Here is a 19,857-nt window from a genome sequence, read left to right on the forward strand (position 1 = left end):
CCTGTGGTCCCAGCTACTTGGGAGGCTGAGGCAGGAGACTCGCTTGAGCCCAGGAGTTGGAGGTTGCTGTGAGCTGTGATGCCATGGCACTTTACCCAGGGGGATAGCTTGAGGCTCCGTCTCAAAAAAAAAAAACAAAAAACATTTAAATGATTGTGAAACCGAATTTTCACATGCATTACTAAATGATATCTTGGCATGGGTGGTTGGGGAATGTTTTTCAGGTTGAAAATATCCTCTTGCATGACCGAGGCCACTATGTCCTATGTGACTTTGGAAGTGCCACCAACAAATTCCAGAATCCACAAACCGAGGGAGTCAATGCAGTTGAAGATGAGATTAAAAAGTAAGTTTTCCTTCCTTTCTTGGAATTTTGTCCATTATCAGATGAGCAACTTCACTTTCAGCTTGTGGATGAAAAGGTTGGGGTGGGGAGAAAATGGTGCTAGTCAGTTGTCCTCTCTCTCAGAGTCTGATGTTCGTGATTGGGTTGTTTGCCTTTAAGTAAAAGATGGTAGGGAGGCGTGGGGGTGGTTCACAGTGTTGATCAGCAGAGTAAAGGAAAGGAATCTTAGAGCACTTTGTCAATGGTCCCATGGTCATTTACTTAGATATTTTGATTTATGACATCATATATGACATAACAAGTCAAGTGGCACACATACCATGAAAGTACTCTGATGTTTCTAAGTGGGATCACAATAACCAGAACATTCTCAGTCAAAAAAATGTGCTTTTTACCAAACCCTAACCTGCTGCTTCCTTCTTGCTGGTAAGACAGTCGTGATAGAATTAATGGTGAGTAGGGTCATTGAAATCTCTGCAGATAATGAATCACTGACGTCCACAAGACAAAGCTTCTTTAGATTTGTGACTCCAATAAAAGGCTGACCCATTTTCCTCTCATGTTCACAGTGCTGGATTTTTTCACAGGCAACAGCACTGGCTATTACTAGTGATGAATCGACAGTCTAGCCTGCACACTTACATCCTGATCCTCTCTGTTCTTCCATGCATCACTCCAGGCAGCCACGCCTGGAGCAGGAAGACTTCTGGTCCAGTGCCCTGATGGATGCCTAAACCAGTCCCAGCTGGGATCTGGAGACTCAAACAGTACCAATTACCTGCTTGGTAACACCAAGAAATTCACTTTGAGCTTATACTACTTTTATCTTGAGCCAGAGATAAGAGGATAACTCTTATTTCAGCCCTATTCCAGGAGCAAAGATGAAGGGTTCTTGATCTCACCTCATACTCAACAGACACCACCAGAGCCCACTTTCTGCTGTTCTCTGAATATCCCAGCCAGTTTTACATCTCCATATTGAGCCACATTTAAAGAGTTTATTATTTCTGAAAACAAATCAACAAAATATTTCCTATAACAAGAATTACAGGAGAAGATTTTGTCGTTTGATAACCCAAGAAAAATTGCTTTTAGAGTTTATTTAGTGCATTAGTGTCTGGGTCTCCATATGTTCTTAAACTAGAAAGACTGCTGCCAGAGGGCCATGCTGTGATGATATGGTAGTACCAAGGACAGCCTTTCATTTATCTGCATTAATGCATCATGCTCTCTTCTGTATATTATTCCCAGGGAGTCTTTTAAGGTTAAAAAAAAAAACAGTATTTCTGCTCCTGGCTTTTAACTATAACCTTGACATATTTAACAAAAAATGAATCTCTTGATTATAGATACACAACGCTGTCCTATCGAGCACCAGAAATGGTCAACCTGTACAGTGGCAAAATCATCACTACAAAGGCAGACATTTGGGTAGGTATCAACTAACCTATCCACACTTCAGATAACAGTAGTCTTGACTGTGAACGCCATTAAATACAGATAGTGCTAAAGGACAGTGGCTCCTGCCCCATGTCATTGTCTCCTCAAGGTTGTGCTGGATGTGAGGGGACCAGCCACTACTCCTTAAAGGATGGTAAAGAAAATTACTTCCAAGGTCTGAAAATAATTTAAGTGTTTTTCACATATGTGTTACTATTATAAGTTCTTAAGAGTAAATTAGATAAAATATTTGTTCTTTACTGGAGCACAGTTGGGTAATAATGATAGAAACAGTGTAACTCAGCTGCAAAACAGTGGCGTTGTGTTCTACACTAAGTTTCTAATAGATTAACGGTATGTAGTTTTTGTATCTGCTAATAAATGTGGATGGTACCAGTATTTCTCATTAGACCTATTAACATTTATAGTAAATAAACCACAAGTAGCAATCTACTATCTTTTTTTTTTTTTTTTTAGGCTCTTGGATGTTTGTTGTATAAATTATGCTACTTCACCTTGCCATTTGGGGAGAGTCAGGTGGCAATTTGTGATGGAAACTTCACAATTCCTGATAACTCTCGGTATTCTCAAGATATGCACTGCCTAATTAGTAAGTATTCCAGGTTTCTAGTTTCATGTTTTTATCTCTTAATCACTAAGAATGAATCAGAAGATAAAGGATGAGATTCCAGGAGTAATAGACTGGTACAAAGATAAAGAAATCAGTTGATAATGGTTGGAAACGCAAAGATAATGTAACAGTGTCTAGTTAAAGCAATGGGTCTTTTTGCTAGAAACTTAAACTCAGTTTCACACCTGGGCCAGCTGTCCAAGCAGAAATCCTAATTGTGCTTTGAGCAATACGGCACTGCTGCATTCTGTTGCAATCTCTGGTACCAAAGGAGTCCAGCTGACTCATATCAAGTGATAAATTCATCTTTGCAAAACTGGAAGTAACTCAAATGAAAATGATTGCAGTGCATTGACTGGAGTGAATACATAATTAAGACTATATAGCTCCATGAAACCAGGTTTTTCCTCTCATATAGTTTAATCTCATCACTGGATTTTAATAACAAGCATCTAAGCTGAACGCTTTGGCGAAAATAGTCTTAAGATTCCCCATTCTTTGTATCATCACAGCAAGCATATGTGCAGACGTTCATTAACCAGATGGTAGAATAAGTAGTCTTTGCATAGCCCCTGTACTAAAATGCTAAACAAACAGATATTTTTATCATCTCTCCACATTGGTCAAGATGCTTGTTATCAAAGTTTTAGCCATTATGGAAATCGAATACTGAGTAACCCACTTTGGGTCCTGGATGGGGATGCACTGGAAAAAATAGGAGGAGCAAATCTGGGTGGAGCATCTGACATTTGTGGAGGGCTTACTTACACATCATTTAATTCTTCAAATCTTTTATGTATTAAATATAATTACCCCCATTATACAAATGAAGAAAGTAAAGCTGAAAAAGTGTAGAAACCTATCCACATTAACATGACTGCAGTTTTTAAGTGTCTACCTGTTCCATTGTGCCAGTTTTATTTTTCCTCTACCATTTGCTAACCAAAGGAAAGGGATATTTCAAGGAATGGAGTATGGCATTTAATGATTGTTAGATTATTTTCAGAGGTAAACCATTATATAATACCTATATTAGAATTGCAGTTCTGTGAGATTGGCAGGAAATGTGGGGAAATGGTCAAATTTGATGTTTGCTGGGTAGAAGATTTTGCTAATTTCTTATTAACATTTGTACAGTAAATTCATATTGGGAAAAACAACTCTTTATGACTGTCTTTATCCCTGACATCTTTTCCAAACTACTTTCAGTTTGTAAACTGTTTGACAATTTTACTGTCTCCCTAAACTCACAGGTCTGAAATTAAATCTGTCATCATTGCCTCTGCTTCGTTTTAGCCCCCAGACAAGGTCCCTCTTCTTTTTCCATTGTTTTCCAGTTGTATCTCCATTTAAGTCTGGATGAATGAAATTTAAGATTTTTTTGGATCTGGCTAGCAAGAAAGAGGGAAGAATTGGTTATTTCCTCAGCTGTTTTTTTTTGAGACAGAGTTTCACTATGTCGCCCTGGGTGGAGTGCTGTGGCATCGCAGCTCACAGCAACCTCACACTCTTGGGCTTAAGCTATTCTCTTGCCTCAGCCTCCCAAGCAGCTGGGACTATAGGTGCTCGCCACAACACCTGGATATTTTTTGGTTGTAGTTGTCATTATTGTTTGGCAGGCCCGGGCTAGGTTTGAACCTGCCAGCTCTGGTGTATGTGGCTGGCGCCCTAGCCACGGAGCTACAGGCGCCGAGCCTCAGCTATATTTTTTTGGTTTTGGAGTTTCTACTGTTTTCATTAGCTCATTCTTTCTACTCACTGTAGTATATCCAGACTCTGTCAGCTCATGTCTGTTCACTAGCTTCTCTCCTTTCTCTTCAAACTATCCAGTATACCCTCATCAAAAGATTCATCTTATAAAACATTATCCTCTCATGTCACTATTCAGAGAACTTCAGCTGTTTGCTAGAGGTCCTACAGTAGGGCCCAGATTCTTAGCTTGGCATTTAAGATCTTTTATATTCTGTTTCCATGCCACTCACCCAAGCTCTCTGTACCCTGCCCTCTTGGCTCCTGTGCTTCCTTGCAACAGAAGATCCTCATCTTTCTCTGAGTCCTTCTTTGCTCAGACTGTTCTCTCATTTGGAATGCCTTTTCTCTGTTTTCCCCAACTGACTCAATTCTGTCTCCCATCAAGGCCCAGCTCAAGTCATGCATCTTCTGCAGGGCCTTCACAAGACTGTACCCTCGCTGATTCTTTCTGAACTTAGTGTCCTAATCATTCGTTTTATTACTTAAGCAATAAACTGCCTTGCATTATTGTTTGTATGTATGCATATGTTTGTGTGTCTTCTTAGAAGATTTTTTCCCTAAGGATTTTTCCAGTTTCAGAGAGGCAGAAGCTTAAAAGAACTAGAAATAGGTGATCACTATAAAAGATATGTATGTGATATTTGATAATTTTTTTAAAAACTGGAAACCAGCTAATATCTCCAGTGAAAGAATAAATAAATTCATGAAGTTTGGGTCTTATTTATAATTACCAAGAATAATCATTTGTTTAGCAAGATAGTATGAGTCAAGAAGCCATAAGTAAGACCACATAACCTAGCTATTAGAATATGAAGATGGTAACTCTCAACACTGAGCTTGAGTCCTTGTTGTATGAGGCACAGAATATGAAATTCAGTTGACTTTCTTATAATACTTAATTTTCTTGTGGATATTAAATATTTCGAGAAAACAAGAGCTTCTCTGAGAGGGGAGGGAAAGAACTAATTGTAGTACCTGACTTTTATGAGAAAAAAAATTTTAAAACTACAAAATTTTGCTAGTAGAGAAAGAAATTATGCTTCCTAGCTAATGTAATAACTGTTGGGATATTATTAAGTTCACATATGTTTATTTTAGGGTATATGTTGGAACCAGACCCTGACAAAAGGCCAGATATTTACCAGGTCTCCTACTTCTCATTTAAACTACTCAAGAAAGAATGCCCAATTCCAAATGTACAGGTATGTGAATGGTGCTTTTTAAGAGAGGTAAACATCATCAAATTGCCGTTTTGACTTCCTGGGATGTTAAATGGCTGTTTAAACGAATGTAGATGTCCCTTGCTTTATCTACTAGGGAGCATTCAAGCAGAGCTAACTATAAAGCCGTTGGCATAAAGGGGATCCAATTTTCCTGTGGAATTTAATTATAAAACTGAGGTGATTATGACTGAACAAAACAACACCCTGGGGATTGAATTGCACACTTTGGGTGAAGATTGACCAACTTCATATCTTGTCTACTTTTACAGTTCACTGAGAGCCATGTGCCTATTATTTACCTAGAGGTGATTAAGCTTTCCTGAGGCAAGGCTTTTGACTTCCCCCAGGCCTGTTGGGATTATAGCCCCTTGTTCCTTTTCTCCTCCTTTGCAGCAGAATTTTCTTTCCTCTGCTGTTGGCCATTTACAAATCCCATTCCTTTCCCTACCCTTCCAGTACATCAGGCCACAGAAATCTTTTCTACACCATGGCTGGGCATGGTGGCTCATGCCTGTAATCCTAGCACTCTGGGAGGCTGAGGTAGGTAGATTACTTGAGCTTAGGAGTTCAAGACCAGCTTGAGAAAAAGTGCAACCCTATCTCTAAAAATAGCTAGGCATTGTGGCAGGCCTTAGTCCCAGCTTCTGGGGAGGCTAAGGCAAGAGGATCGCTTGAGCCCAAGAATTTGAGGCTGCTATGAGCTATGATGCCATGGCATTCTACCAAGGGGGAAGAAATGAGACTCTGTCTCAAAAGAAAAAAGAACAGTATGTTTTCTACACTTAGTAATCCTAAACTCTGTACTCAGATTTAAGAGCAAAATGCTGGCCAGATATGATGGCTCATGCTTGTAATCCTAGCACTCTGGGAGGCTGAAGTGGGAGGATCACCTGAGATCAGGAGTTCAAGATCACCCTGAGCAAAAGTGAGATCCCATCTCTATTAAAAATAAAAAAATTATCCAGGCATGGTGGTGCAGTCCTTTAGTCCCAGCTACTTGGGAGGCTGAGGCAGGAGAATCTCTTGAACCCAGGAATTAGAGGTTACAGTGAGCTGTGATGATGCTACTGCACTCTAGCAGGATGACAGAGTGAGATACTCCGTGTCAAAAAAAAAAAAAAAAAAAGCAAAATGCTTGCCACACACTTTTTAAAAATAATTTTTGCATATTTTTATGTTATACATATTGTGATCCAGTTTTATTAAATATTTTACTAATGGATGCTATAATAGATTCTAATCTGCAACTCTCTTGGTAATTTCTTTAATAATGAACTTTTGATGTCAGCTTGAGTGCTGATAAATAACTCCTCTTCACCCCCACTTCTGCAAGCAAATGTGGGACTCAGAAAGTGCTTAGAATATTAACCTTATTGCTAATAAGGTTGAGTTGGAGGGCATAGCTTGACCAGTCAGGTTCCCTAACTTTACGTCCACATAACTGATTCCTGAGGGAATGGCACTTCTGTAAAGGAGAGGGGGCAAGGGTAAACCAGACCGATTCAATTTTTTTTTCTTTCAGTCTTATCAAATAAGTTTCTCTTCTGACTTCAGAGAAGAATGCTTGAAGGGCAGAGGAGATATTAGGAGATATTTCCCAGCAGAAATTCCTCCCACCTAGAAACATGATAGAAACAAGAAGACCCTCCTAAAAAGCCAGTTTTATAGCTAGTATTCTATTTGTCAGGTTTTCCAGTATAAAAGGAAGGGTACTTACTGTACAGCAACCTAATAAGACCATGTTTTCTTTTGTAGTCCCACTTTCCCAAACATAAAAGTTAAATAACATGAAATATAATTGGAAGCATTCAGACTGATAACTGGTTTTTAGAAAGTAAACTTCACCAGTCTCCTGTCATTTGGCACTCACTCTGTAGCGGTAAGCGGTTTTGTGATTAGGGACAGCTAGCTATACTCTCGAGAAGTGATAGTGGATGGTGGATGGCCCAGAACTCAAGTTAGAGGAGCTTTGCTTGGCTTGCAGATTGAGCAATGCTTGCATGTTGGGAAGAGGTGCTGGAGCAGCAACCATGCATCTCAAAGAGTGTGTTTTTCTCCCAGCGTTCTGACTACCCTAACTAGCAGACTGAGTGCACCCTGGCCTGGCAGACTTGGTCAGCTCTAACTTCTCTAAGATCCAGCTGGGAGCTTGAACAATACAGGTTACAGACATCTCCTTCCCATCCATTTCATAACATCACTTCCAAGCTGTGCTATAGGAGGAGGTGGGTACTGAAATCAAGCACCGGTGAGCCCAGCCTGGGATGGAAGGTGGAGATCGATCAGAACAATGTGCTGCACACAGGCTGCTCTCTCCTTTCCTCAGACATGCTGCTTCCCTGACTGCAGCCGAGTGAGATGTGTGTTTGGTTAACTTCCCTTCCCTTTACTAGACAGAGCTCAGGGCCTGAAAGCTGTTCCAGAAGATCCCCAAATTTATTTCTTTCAGCTCTGAGGCCCAGTCAGGCAGTTATTCTTTTATAAAGAAAACCATTATGTCCTTTTCTTTCCCCCTTTAAATTCTATAGAACTCTCCCATTCCTGCAAAGCTTCCCGAACCTGTGAAAGCCAGTGAGGCAGCTGCAAAAAAGACCCAGCCAAAGGCCAGGTAAGAATGCCTTCCTGAGCACTTGTTCTGCTCTGATTGCCATAGCGGCAGATGCCTCGTGTTTCTCGATTCTTACACCGTCATGACCAGAGGCTGCACAGATCAGGGAAGCAAGCTCTGTCTCCCCTGTGCGAAAACTGTTTTGGGGGGATGCAAAAAGTAGCATAATGAAATATCATCATCTACATTTGAAAGAGGATCAAGAACTCTACATCTGTTTCCTTTCCATGGGAATAGTCATGAGGCGTTTAGAAATTCAGCAAGAGCAGGCTTTAAATATTGACAGTATAAGAAAGTCCTAGATGTGGCTTTTGGTTAGCCTCATTCACCAGGCTAATCTTCAACCTCCTTTTCCTTCTTACTTTCTATAGCTCCTACCACATTGGGAGAGTACAGGTCAAAGCACAGCGTGTTGAAAGAGCAAAAGACCCTATGGGTCTTAGTTAATCACGGTATATACCACCTAGGGTCTTCCAAGAAGCAGATGCCAAGAAAGGATTAAACAAGCAAACACGTTATATGGGGAAATGCCCGTGTGCGAGAAAAGGGAAAGGGGGCCAGGAAAGGCTGGGAGGGCCATCTGAGGGCAGTGTGAGTGTGACCCAGAGGGAGGGAGGAGAAGCCTGGGCTGAAGTGACTTGGACTCACAGTCTGAGAAAGGTTAACCAAAGGTGTCGGGGAGTCCCTGTGCCAAAGTCAATCAGCAGAGCATCCCCTCTCTCCCAGGAGTCATGTGGCTGGGATATTAAGACTGTGAGCAACCTATGGGAAGCGTGGTCTTGGGGTAAACATGGTGGTAGATTTGGGGACACAGCAGCTGGGACTTTGGTCTTTCTGCCCAAGGTCTGCAAGGCACATTTGCCTTCCAAATGGAAGGTGGAAGCCCAGGAGATGTTTAAAACCCTCTTTCAACCACTGTACCTTGGCGAGGAACCGTTAGCAGTGAACTGTCCACAGAGTACCCTGGATGGGAATATGTGAATTTTAATAGAAAAACAAAATAACTTACATGTTTTTTTAAATTCTTGAATATCTATAGAATGTTCTATATGCTTCGTACATAGAATTATTCCAGATGTGGCTTTTAAGTAATAAGACTTGGGTTTTTAATAAACATAGCAAATTTGCTGAACAAGCAAAACTTGTTACTTTGTAGTCAGCCCATTTCTTAATAGTGATTCTGTTGTATTTACCTCTTTGAGAGTTGGTTTGTGGGCTGATTTAATTAGCTTCATCTTTTGGGTTTATGGCCATCTTATACTAGGCTCAGACATGGTATATAGTGAGGCTAAGCAAAGATCCCTTCCCTTGTTCCTGCAAAACACCAATACTGAAGTTTATATGTACTAACAGTCTGGACATTCTACAATTTATAAAATGGTTTTAGTTACTGATCCATTTGATATTCACATTGGCCATATGATGTAGGCATTTTACACATAAGGAATCCATGGCTAAATGACATGCCCATTATCACACAGTGAAGGGCGAGAGCTCAAATATGATTTTCTTTGACTCCCTATCTCATTGTTTCCAAGATGTTCACCTCAGGAGAAGACCAATGTGGAGGTTCTTGCATTTGGATTTGTACAGAAGTCTGTTTACCTCCCTCACCCTTAGGTTTTTCTTTCTTACTCCTTTATCTTCTCCAATATCTATCCCTTTTTCCTTCCCATTTCCCTTTCCCAGGTTATAACCTTACTAGATGTGATAGCTGTTATATTACCAGTTCCCAACCAGCATAAGTGCTTATTTAACAGCATGCTAGTAAAAAGTTTCTGGGTCCAGGATGGACATACCTTGGAGTCATGGGGAGGGACGTGGAGCCAGCTATTTTGCTTTTTCCTTTCCATTTGATGGAGGCCGTTTTGAAAATATTTTGGCAAAGCAGACTTGGAAGTATTCTTCAAACTGGTTTATTTAGGCCTAACCTCAATTATACTCCCTAAAGTACAGTTTCAAAGGACAGCATCTCTGATCTGAGTTAGGTAGTAGCAGGCTCCCTGGATCGCTATAAATGAATGGAAGGGAGCACCTGAGCTTCTACACCATCACAGGAACATGCAGACCACACAGCAATTTTCTCTGTGTCCATTTGGATTAGATTTGGCTGAGAGTTTCAAAAAGTCCAAAATGACAGTGACTTAATAAGAAGATAGATTCTTTTTTTTTTTTTCAAGTAAATAAATCTGGAGATCCCTGGCTAGTGTAGCAGTTCTGCTCCATGAAGCCCTTGGGGTTACAGATGTCTCCGAGCTCACCACTCTGTTATCCCTACGGTGTAGCCATGACTGCGTGGATGAATGAGGCAGCATTTTGGTTCCAAGCATCAGGGCCAAAGAAGAACAGTAACACAGGACATACACCAGTTATTTCTTAAGGCTTCTAGAAACTGCCTCGTAACAATCTGCTTACAACAATCTGGCCATACAAGGCCAGAACTTAGAAACATGGCCACACCTGGTTCTAAAAGAGGCCAGGCATTGTGATTTTTTAATCTGGGTAACCCAGTACCCAGCTAAAAATTTTATTACTGTGAACAAAGGAGAGTATTTATATTGGAGTAAAATCCTCTGTCTTGTATTATTTACTCACTCCTTGTTGCTATGGTAGATTCTTTCCTTGTTACGTGTTTTCCATTGCAGAGAGGCCATTCTGACAGCTAGTTATAACCAAGTTCAAGTTCTGTCTACATCCGAAAACCACCTGCCTCCTGTTTGGGCGTGGTAGCTCATGCCTGTTATCCTAGCACTCTGGGAGGCCAAGGTGGGTGGATTGCTTGAGCTCAGGAGTTCAAGACCAGCCTGAATAAGAGCGGGACCTCTTGTCTAAAAATAGCAGACATTGTGGTGGGCACCTATAGTCCTAGCTACTAGAGAGGCTGAGGCAGGAGGATCACTTGAGCCTGAGAGTTTGAATTTGCTATGAAGTATGATGCTACAGCACTCTACCAAGGGTGAAAAGTGAGACTCTGTCTCAAAAAAAAAAGAAAGAAAGAAAGAAAAGAAAAACCACTTGCCTTAAACCTCTCTTCACATCATTACTCACAGTGTGTTTGGGGAAATCTTAGGAGGTGTTGGGTAAAAGGGTCCCAAGATGAAATAAGCTTGAGAAACAGTGCATTCTGTATAGCATCTTTGAGGTTATTCATGCCTATTCAACATGAAAAGTTCTGACTGGGTGCAGTGCCTCATGCCTGTAATCCTAGCTCTCTGGGAGGCCAAGGCCAGAGGATCTCTTGAGCTTAGGAGTTCAAGAATAACCTGAGCAAGAGTGAGATCTCGTCTCTACTAAAAACAGCAAAAAATCATCCAGGCATTGTGGTGAAAACCTGTAGTTCCAGCTACTCGGGAGGTTGAGGCAGGAGGATCATTTGAGCCCAAGAGTTGGAGGTTACAGAAGGCTACAATGATATCACCATATTGTAACCAGGGCAACAGAGCAAGACTGTCTCAAAAAAAAAAATTCTACTGGAAGGAAATCTATTCAGTGTATTTTGATCAGTGTGTGACAAATTTATTTGCCCACCAAACCTTTTCAAAACAGTAACACAGTGACCTTGTGTGGACCATCTTTGGGGAAGTACCAATTAAGCAGATCTGGAAGGTTTGGATGAATATAGAAGGGAAAGCATCATGTGCTCTGCCTACCCCTCCTTTTTCTCACATTTTAACATGAATCTTTTTATTTTCCCTTTTTAGACTGACAGATCCCATTCCTACTACAGAGACTTCAATTGCACCCCGTCAGAGGCCTAAAGCTGGGCAGACTCAGCCGAACCCAGGAATCCTTCCCATCCAGCCGGCCCTGACACCTCGGAAGAGGGCCACAGTTCAGCCTCCACCTCAGGCTGCAGGTCAATAGTTAGCTCAGTTTGAAACTCAGTATACCTCTTCATTATCCTGGACAGTAGGGAAGTCTTGGAAAGCCTGGTTATGCTTTAGGTGTGGAATCCAGAGGCACATAAAAAATATTGATCTTCTTTGAGGAATAGGAGGTGAGCTGCTGTTGAAAATCTAGGCAAGTGGCCGGCAAAAGGGGACACCTCTCACTAAATTCTGAGATGGATCTCCAAGACCACCAAAGCCTGTTGTCTCTTTTTTCTAATCTTGGCCCAGATTTTGTTTTGGTCCATTTATTCCATACCTACTTCTTCATTCTCATATACTTCTCTTTGCCTTTAAAAGAAGCAAGACTAGCCTGTTACGACACTCACAGAGAAATACTGTTTTTTAATGCTTTGCCTCTTGAGTCTCTGTGACCCCTCCATGTTTTAGTATTTATTTTCTGATGAGATGAATGAGCTTTGTTTCATAAAGAGGATTGATCCAAAATATCAAGTAATATAGATAACACTTCCCCTTCAGGAAGCCGCCTTTGGCAAATTTGGTAGCCATTTATTCACAGCCAGGCATCTAGACTGGGATAAGCTATATGTAAAACATCAACGAATGCTTGTGTCATGCAGCATGCCAACGGGTAAAGATTGTGTTTGTGAACAGTAGCATCAAAGACTAGTTGAATATGTAGATACACCAAGTAATTGACTAAGTGGGATGATAGATTAGGGAAGAGGCGAGTATTGAACCTTGTTGCTGCATCTTGTTTTGAAAAATTTGAAGTACATAGTTTAGCAAGAAGATGGAAAGACATTCCAGGTGGGACAGAGCATGTGGAAAGACAGGAGCACTTGGATCTTGGCATAATTTGCCTACCTGTCATCCCCTCTTTATTGCTTTGACAAGACAGAAAACTTTTTTGTCTGAAAGAGTTTTGAGCCCTTATATGGATTTTATTCTCATTGCAGGCCCCAGCAATCAGCCTGGCCTTTTAGCTAGTGTTCCCCAACCGAAAAGCCAGCCCCCACCCAGCCAGCCTCTGCCACAGTCTCAGGCCAAGCAGCCACAGGCTCCGCCCACCCCACAGCAGCCGCCTTCCACTCAGGCCCAGGGTCTGCCCACTCAGGCCCAAGCCACACCCCAGCACCAGCAGCAACTCTTCCTCAAGCAGCAGCAGCAGCAGCCTCAGCAGCAGCCACAGCAACAGCCACAGCAGCCACCACCACCATCACAGCAGCCAGCAGGCACATTTTACCAGCAGCAGCAGCAGGCCCAAACTCAGCAGGTAAGAGGTCAGAGTATGAAGGGTCAGCCCTGCTTTGCACCTAAGAGTCATGCCTAAGAGAAGGCCCACTAGATATAGGTACCTTCCTTGGGAAGTGCTGGAAGACAGATGGCCATTAGCCATTGCTTCATTGTTCCTCACAGATGTAGAGACTGAAGCATTGAGAAGTGCATCTGTACCACCCGTCACCTTTCTTCTCGGGCCATGAAGAATTCATCATGTGATTGTTAAATTCCTAGTTGAAGGCATTATTTTTTATCGACTTTCTTTTTCTTTTTTCTAACATAACTAAAACACCATTATTATACTGCAAGAAAAAATAACAACTTATCATTATCATCAAATATCCAGTAGTGTTTAATTATTTCTATGTCTCATAATTTAAGTTAGCATGTTTGAGTCAGTATCCAAGCAAGTTCCACACCTTGAATTTTGTTGACATGTATTGTTTTCCATTATCTTTTTGTATACTTTTTTTTACATTCTTAACTAAGAATATATTCATTTTATGATGATTAATATATCTTTGGGGTTCCCTCTCCCTCTTTTTTCCCCTTTGCCATTTACTTTTTTTTGGTAAGAAACTAGGTTCTTTGTTCTGTAGAATTTACACATCCTGGGTTTGGCTGATTATATCCCTGGGTTGTCATTTGAGGTGTTTGACCACCTGTGTAAACTGGTAATTTCTTGAAGCTTACTCAATATTATTTGTTTGTTTCCAGTTCTTTGATCTTCCTGTGTGTCACCTGAGGTGGCCTATAGCGTCTGGTTGTTCCCTACACTGTTAATATGAAGATTGGCCGGTGTGCTTAGGAGTTGCCTGTCTGATCTGTTTATTTAATGTTCCTTATTAGCTCAGCAGCTCTTGCTGATATTTCCCAAATACGTTAATTCATTAGGGACAGCAAAATGATATCCCAGCATTCTCTCCTCATTTTTAGGGGCTAGATTTTTTTCTATGAAGAAATTTATTAATCAACTCTTTAGTTACCTTAAGGTACTATTTGTACCAAAAGGACAGGAGACATCCTTGATTCTTTCCCTCTGTTTACCAGTTTTAAGAGTAATAAATTGGTTTTGTATTATCATCCAAGGATGAGCAGTGAGTTTTTTGTTTTGTATCATTATGAATTCATGTATTTTAATACATGTTATTTAAAAATTTTTTTTATATTTCCCAATACTTATGGTTTTTAAAATTTTTTAATTTTGATGCTCAAATTATCCCACCTTTGGCCAGTGGAAGTCTCTTCAAATTGACTCCTGGGTCCTTTGTATGTAACCTCTGTCATCTTTAATTATTTTCCTGCTCACTAGAATAGTAAGCTGTGTCCTGAGATGATTCTGTCCTCAATCTGGAATCAACCATTTTTCTTAGGAGCTCTGTTTTTTTTTTTTAATGGAAATTATGTTTAAAAACCACAATTTTGGTCTGGGCAAAATGGCTCATGCCTATAATCCTAGCACTCTGGGAGGCCAAGGCAGGTGGATTGCTTGAGCTCGTGAGTTTGAGACCAGCCTGAGCAAAAGCAAAACCCTGTCTCTACTAAAAATAGAAAAACTGAGGGAAAGGATCGCTGGAGCCCAAGGTTACTGTGACCTATGACACCACAGCACTCTACCCAGGACAACAGCTTGAGACTCTGTCATAAAAAAATAAGAAACCACAATTTTGTTTCTAGAGACATTCGTTTGCTAATGGGTTGACTGTTCGTTTTAGGCTTTCTTAGTGGAAAATTAGAAAATAGGTTTTAATTTGTTTCATTAGAGAACATGCATTATTAATTCTGGTTTGTATTCCTTAGATTTGTGATTATAGGATTTTTGTTCAATTTCTTGGATTTTATTGTATTTTCCTCATCTGAAAATCCTCACTTCTAACAGCATTATTGTATCTAGTTAAGTTATAGTTTCAAGATATCAATACCAATATGATCACTGTGAACAGTTTAAGATTTCTTTGCCCTTTGTATCCTTAGAATGTTTTAGCATGTTATTTTTGGGAATTTAGCTAGCAATGTGATACACAGGTTTTTATTTACTTCATTTTCTTAGGGTTTTTAGTTATTGCTTTTTAAGTTTTAGGGTAATTTTATGAATATGTAAACCATTTACATAGTTGCAAAGTTAAATCTGCAAAATTCAATTTCCTCCAGTCCTTAAATAGGTCTAGCTCATTCCTATTTACAGCTTGAGAGTGTTCCATTTGATGTATTCTTCAGGATATATCCATCATAGTTCATTCAATCAGTCTCTGTTTATAGATATTTGGATTGTTTCCAACATTTTGCTATTATAAATAGACAGCTATTTTTGGACATCTACTTCTTTGTTAACCACTTAATTTTGCCCCAGTAGACAAACAGTATCCTCCCAATTAACTCTATAACTTAGTTACAGTATTTGGGATGTTCAAAGATAAGATCTTAACTTGTATTCGTCATTAGGCCTTTGTTTTGAACTCTGTGTGCCTAGCGTGTAGTTCCTAGCAGTGAAAATTAGATATACATTAAGCATAATAGAATATACTAAATACAGTAGAACCTTCATAGTTGGCCACCTCTTTAAGTTGACCTAATTTTCATAAACTGGACATGTACCACATGTACATATCAGTAAGTCTAGTTCCTTATGCTGACCACCTCTGTATGTTGACCAGCTTGTTATAGTCTTTGAGTGGTCAGCTTACAGAGGTTCTACTGCATTTTGAATGTTTAAAGGTGTCAGAGTTTAATAAAAATAGAGCTCTGGGGAAATAATTTTCTGAAAAACTTGAGGTGAGTCTTAATAGCTGGGTTAACATTTAGATTATTCCTTTCAGTGTTGTTATTGCTTCGTCCTGTTCATTTAGGGAAGCATTTTAATCTTGGCTACTGCAAATCCCTGTATAAGAGGGATTATGTCTGTGACAGAGAGATCATTTACTAGCTTCTGTTATCCTCCAGCTTGTGGAGGCGCATGATGTTTAATCAGATAGCTTCCCTCAGACTAGATTCAGAAACCCTCTTGGAAGGACAGTGTGTAGTGCAGTGGAGAGTGCCCAGCGCTGTAAGATATTTATGTGTTTACTTTGATGCCCCTGAAATTTCCATCATTAATTTTTAGGCCTAGCTAACAAAGTTCTATTTGCCCTTGCCTTTGGCTTCAGTACTAAGCGTCGTTATTGAGACATTCGTCTTTTGTGAGTGGTGTTCTGGGACAGGCCCTTATTCACCTCATTTCTTAACCACTTTCTTCTGCTCAGTTTCAAGCAGTACATCCAGCAACCCAACAGCCAGCGATTGCTCAGTTCCCTGTGGTGTCTCAAGGAGGGTCTCAACAGCAGCTAATACAGAACTTCTACCAGCAGCAACAACAACAGCAGCAGCAGCAGCAGCTGGCCACAGCCCTGCACCAACAACAGCTGATGACTCAGCAAGCTGCTTTGCAGCAAAAGCCCACAGCGACAGCAGCACAGCAGCCCCAAACACAGCCGGCTGCATCCCCGCAGCCAGCCCCGCAGCCAGCCCCTGCCCAGGAGCCAGGGGTAAGGATCAACCAGGACTCAGGAGGAATGTGTGGTGAGGGCTAGGAAAAGGGGGGACCACAGAGGTTGCAGCAGCAGCTGACAAGGGGTGCCTCTGAACTGGGGCTAGGTTGCTTTCCCATCCTAGTACTTAAAATATTTGGTCTTTTCTTGATATATCCAGTAACAGTATGATGTATTCTATAGAAGGTAGAGGTTTTTAAAAAATGATTCTAGGCTACTAATGAAGAAAGCCATTCTTACTTATCACTCTGAAATTCGGCTAGTGGAAAGAGCTGTTCATGGTCTCTGTCAGTGCCTCTGTTGAATAGTCAAGGGCCTATGTGGGGTTAGAGCTCATCCTTCTCCCTTCTTCAGGGACACTTTGATCCCTGTGCCCTTTCCAGTCTCAGGAGGTTTACATGGACCTTTACCCTGAACTCTGACAAGTGTTGTGCTCATTCTTTGTCTTGGATGACATTACTAGCTACCCTATGGCTCTCTTCAAGGGCCTGCCTGCCTGAGACCATCTACCAAGGCTTAATTCCCCTGGGTACCAAAGCATCTGAGTAACCCATCATTTGAGCCATCTTGCCAATTTAGAAACTGGTCATGTTCACTTTTAGATGTTGGCTGAGGGTAGCATCAGAACCCTTCTCCCAATTAACTTCTACATTTTCACCATACTCAGGTACATTGTGCTTTGGCCTTTCTTTAATAAGTGACCTTACTTCTGCACTCAGATATTTCTTAGTAATAGTGAGAGAAAGTTTTATAGTGATACAAAAAAGCATTTTGTATACCCAGATGATAGAGTGCTTTAGCTAATCCCTTATTCCCAGGGAAGTGCAACTACTAGATGAATAAAGGAAGAATAAGGAACAATCTTTCTCTTAGAATTTGGTCGCCAATCTTAAACCAGAAAACCTACATTCCTTTGAAAGGAAGTGATGGCATAAATAGATTGTCTTCTTTAAGTCTCGGCCAAGTGTATGTTCAGTGTCTTTTTGTTTCTGAAGCAGTTCAGTCTTCCTGTAGGCCTGTGATAGACAGCTACTTTCTGTATTTTTATTAAGACATAAAGTTACTCTTGTTCATGGAAAAGGAGTTTTGTTTGGAGGGTTTTTTTGAGGCAGAATCTCACTGTGTCAGCTTGGGTTGAGTGCCACGGCATCACAGCTCACAGCAACCTCAAACTCTTGGGCTTAAGCGATTCTCTTGCCTCAGCCTCCCAAGTAGCTGGGACTACAGGTGCCCACCACAAAGCCTGGCTATTTTTTGTTGCAATTATCATTGTTGTTTAGCTGGCTTGGGCCAGGTTCAAACCCTCTAGCCTCAGTATATGTAGCTGGTGCCATAATTACTGTGCTATGGGCGCCAAGCTGGAAAAAGAGTTTTTGAAAGATTAATACATGATGTAGCTAGATAAGATCTTAACTGTCCAGTCCAGTCTCCTCATTTTATGGACTAGGAAGTTGAGGCCCAGACTAGAGAGTGATTATCTAAGACACATGTAGCAGAACTGCCAGGAGCCAAAGAGTCCTGATCTGTGTTTAAGGATAATAATAACAACAAATGGTCATCCAAGGTGATGAAGTGGTCAACTGCTACTAGCTATGCTTCTTATGAGGTTCCCCTCTGCTTTCTCCAGATAAAAGTGTTGCTTTCCTGGGAAGGAATTATGAGCCTTTTCCATGTTTTTTTTCCTGGATGAAAAAATACTTTGAACACTTGCTTTGAGATAATTGGTTTAAGGGACAGAGAGGGAACAGGAGCAGACTGTGCTTTGGCCAGAAGCTCTAGAGCTTCCCAGCTTTCACCCATCCCATCTCTGCTGACCCTTGGCAGGCTTATCTAGAGAAGCAAGTGAGTGAATGTTAAGTATACCCTGCAGTCATCTTAAAACAATAATCAACAAAGGGAAAATGGCCAGATGTCCTAGATATTTATTGCAGTCTTCTAAATAATAGCCTGAGGAATGAAAGCAACCTAAATTGTTCAGGAACCCAGCTGTGCAGCCATTAAAATCATGGATATAAAGTTTTACAACAGGATGGAAAAAATGCTTGTGAGGTAATATTAAGAGTTGTGAGGCTGTGTGTGGTGCTCATACCTATAATCCTAGCACTCTGGAAGGCCAAGGCGGGAGGATCACTTGAGGCCCAGGGTTTGAGATCAGCCTAAGCAAAAGTGAGACCCCCATCTCTACAAAAAATGAAAAATTAGCTGGGAATTACAGTGTACATGTGTAGTCCCAGTTACTCAGGAGTCTAAGGCAGGAGGATTGCTTAAGCTCAGGAGTTTGAGGTTACAGTGAACTGTGATGATGCTACAGTACTCTAGCACCAAAGTAAGACCCTCTCCAAAAAAAAAAAAAAAAGAGTTGTCAAATTATGGGAAAAACCTGAACTTGAAAAGCAACTTAAATGTAAGGTATCAAAAGAGATATGAATAGTTGTATTAGAGTGAGGGAATAGAAATCTCTTCTCTACATTCTTACATTTATTGCTGTGATTATACTCCTTTTATAATTACACATTTTGTTTTTTTCTCAAAAAGCTTCAACAAGATAGACATCTGAGTCTGTTGTTTTTTTCTTCTCCTGTGGTCTGTCTCTCTCTTTCACCCTCTCTAATCCTGTCTTTGGGTGAGAAGGTATCATGGTGCTGAAAAGAGTCCTGAGTAGCAGTCAGCAGATAGGGATTCTGCTTCTAGTTAACCTTGTGACCTCAGATGAACACTTCTCCTCAGTGGGCTATGGTGTCATCTCCTCTAAAGCATGGGAATTAGAAATTGTTTTCTCTAAGGTCCCTTTCAATTCTCACATTCTTTGATTCTAAATAGAAATACAGCTGTCTGGCCAACAGGATTGCTGAGTAGAAGCTGAGCAGATGGGTGCTGCTTTGAGTTAGTAGATTGCTGTAATAGGGCGAGGGGTCCTGATGAACCCATCTGATCTTGAGTGTGGTCCATATGGAGAGCACAGGTAAGAGGAGGGACAAGTGTTCTTCAAATAGTATGGACTCTTTCTCTAAGTGGGCAAGAGATTTGAACAGAAACTTCTTGCAGGATGATAGATGAATGCTCAACAAACACATGAAAAAATGCTCATCAACTTTAATCATCAGAGAAATGCAAATCAAAACCACTCTAAGGGGTGGCACCTGTGGCTCAGTGAGTAGGGCACTGGTCCCATATACCAAGGGTGGTGGGTTCAAACCTAGCCCT

General features: G+C 40.8%; 1 protein-coding gene across 1 annotated transcript in view; it reads left to right on the forward strand.

The window, feature by feature from the left end:
• The window catches only part of AAK1 (AP2 associated kinase 1), a 172,106-nt gene that overhangs the window by 121,212 nt on the left and 31,037 nt on the right, over window positions 1-19,857 (forward strand). The window contains exons 6-13 of the mRNA XM_023515271.1: window positions 225-346; window positions 1,696-1,777; window positions 2,264-2,396; window positions 5,268-5,371; window positions 7,921-8,000; window positions 11,702-11,856; window positions 12,808-13,124; window positions 16,369-16,650. Of these exons, the coding sequence (XP_023371039.1) occupies window positions 225-346; window positions 1,696-1,777; window positions 2,264-2,396; window positions 5,268-5,371; window positions 7,921-8,000; window positions 11,702-11,856; window positions 12,808-13,124; window positions 16,369-16,650 (1,275 nt within the window). The remainder of the gene's footprint in view (window positions 1-224; window positions 347-1,695; window positions 1,778-2,263; window positions 2,397-5,267; window positions 5,372-7,920; window positions 8,001-11,701; window positions 11,857-12,807; window positions 13,125-16,368; window positions 16,651-19,857) is intronic.

Source organism: Otolemur garnettii, unplaced genomic scaffold (assembly GCF_000181295.1).
Source record: "Otolemur garnettii isolate 467f Iridium unplaced genomic scaffold, OtoGar3 scaffold00068, whole genome shotgun sequence".
Taxonomy (NCBI): domain Eukaryota; kingdom Metazoa; phylum Chordata; class Mammalia; order Primates; family Galagidae; genus Otolemur; species Otolemur garnettii.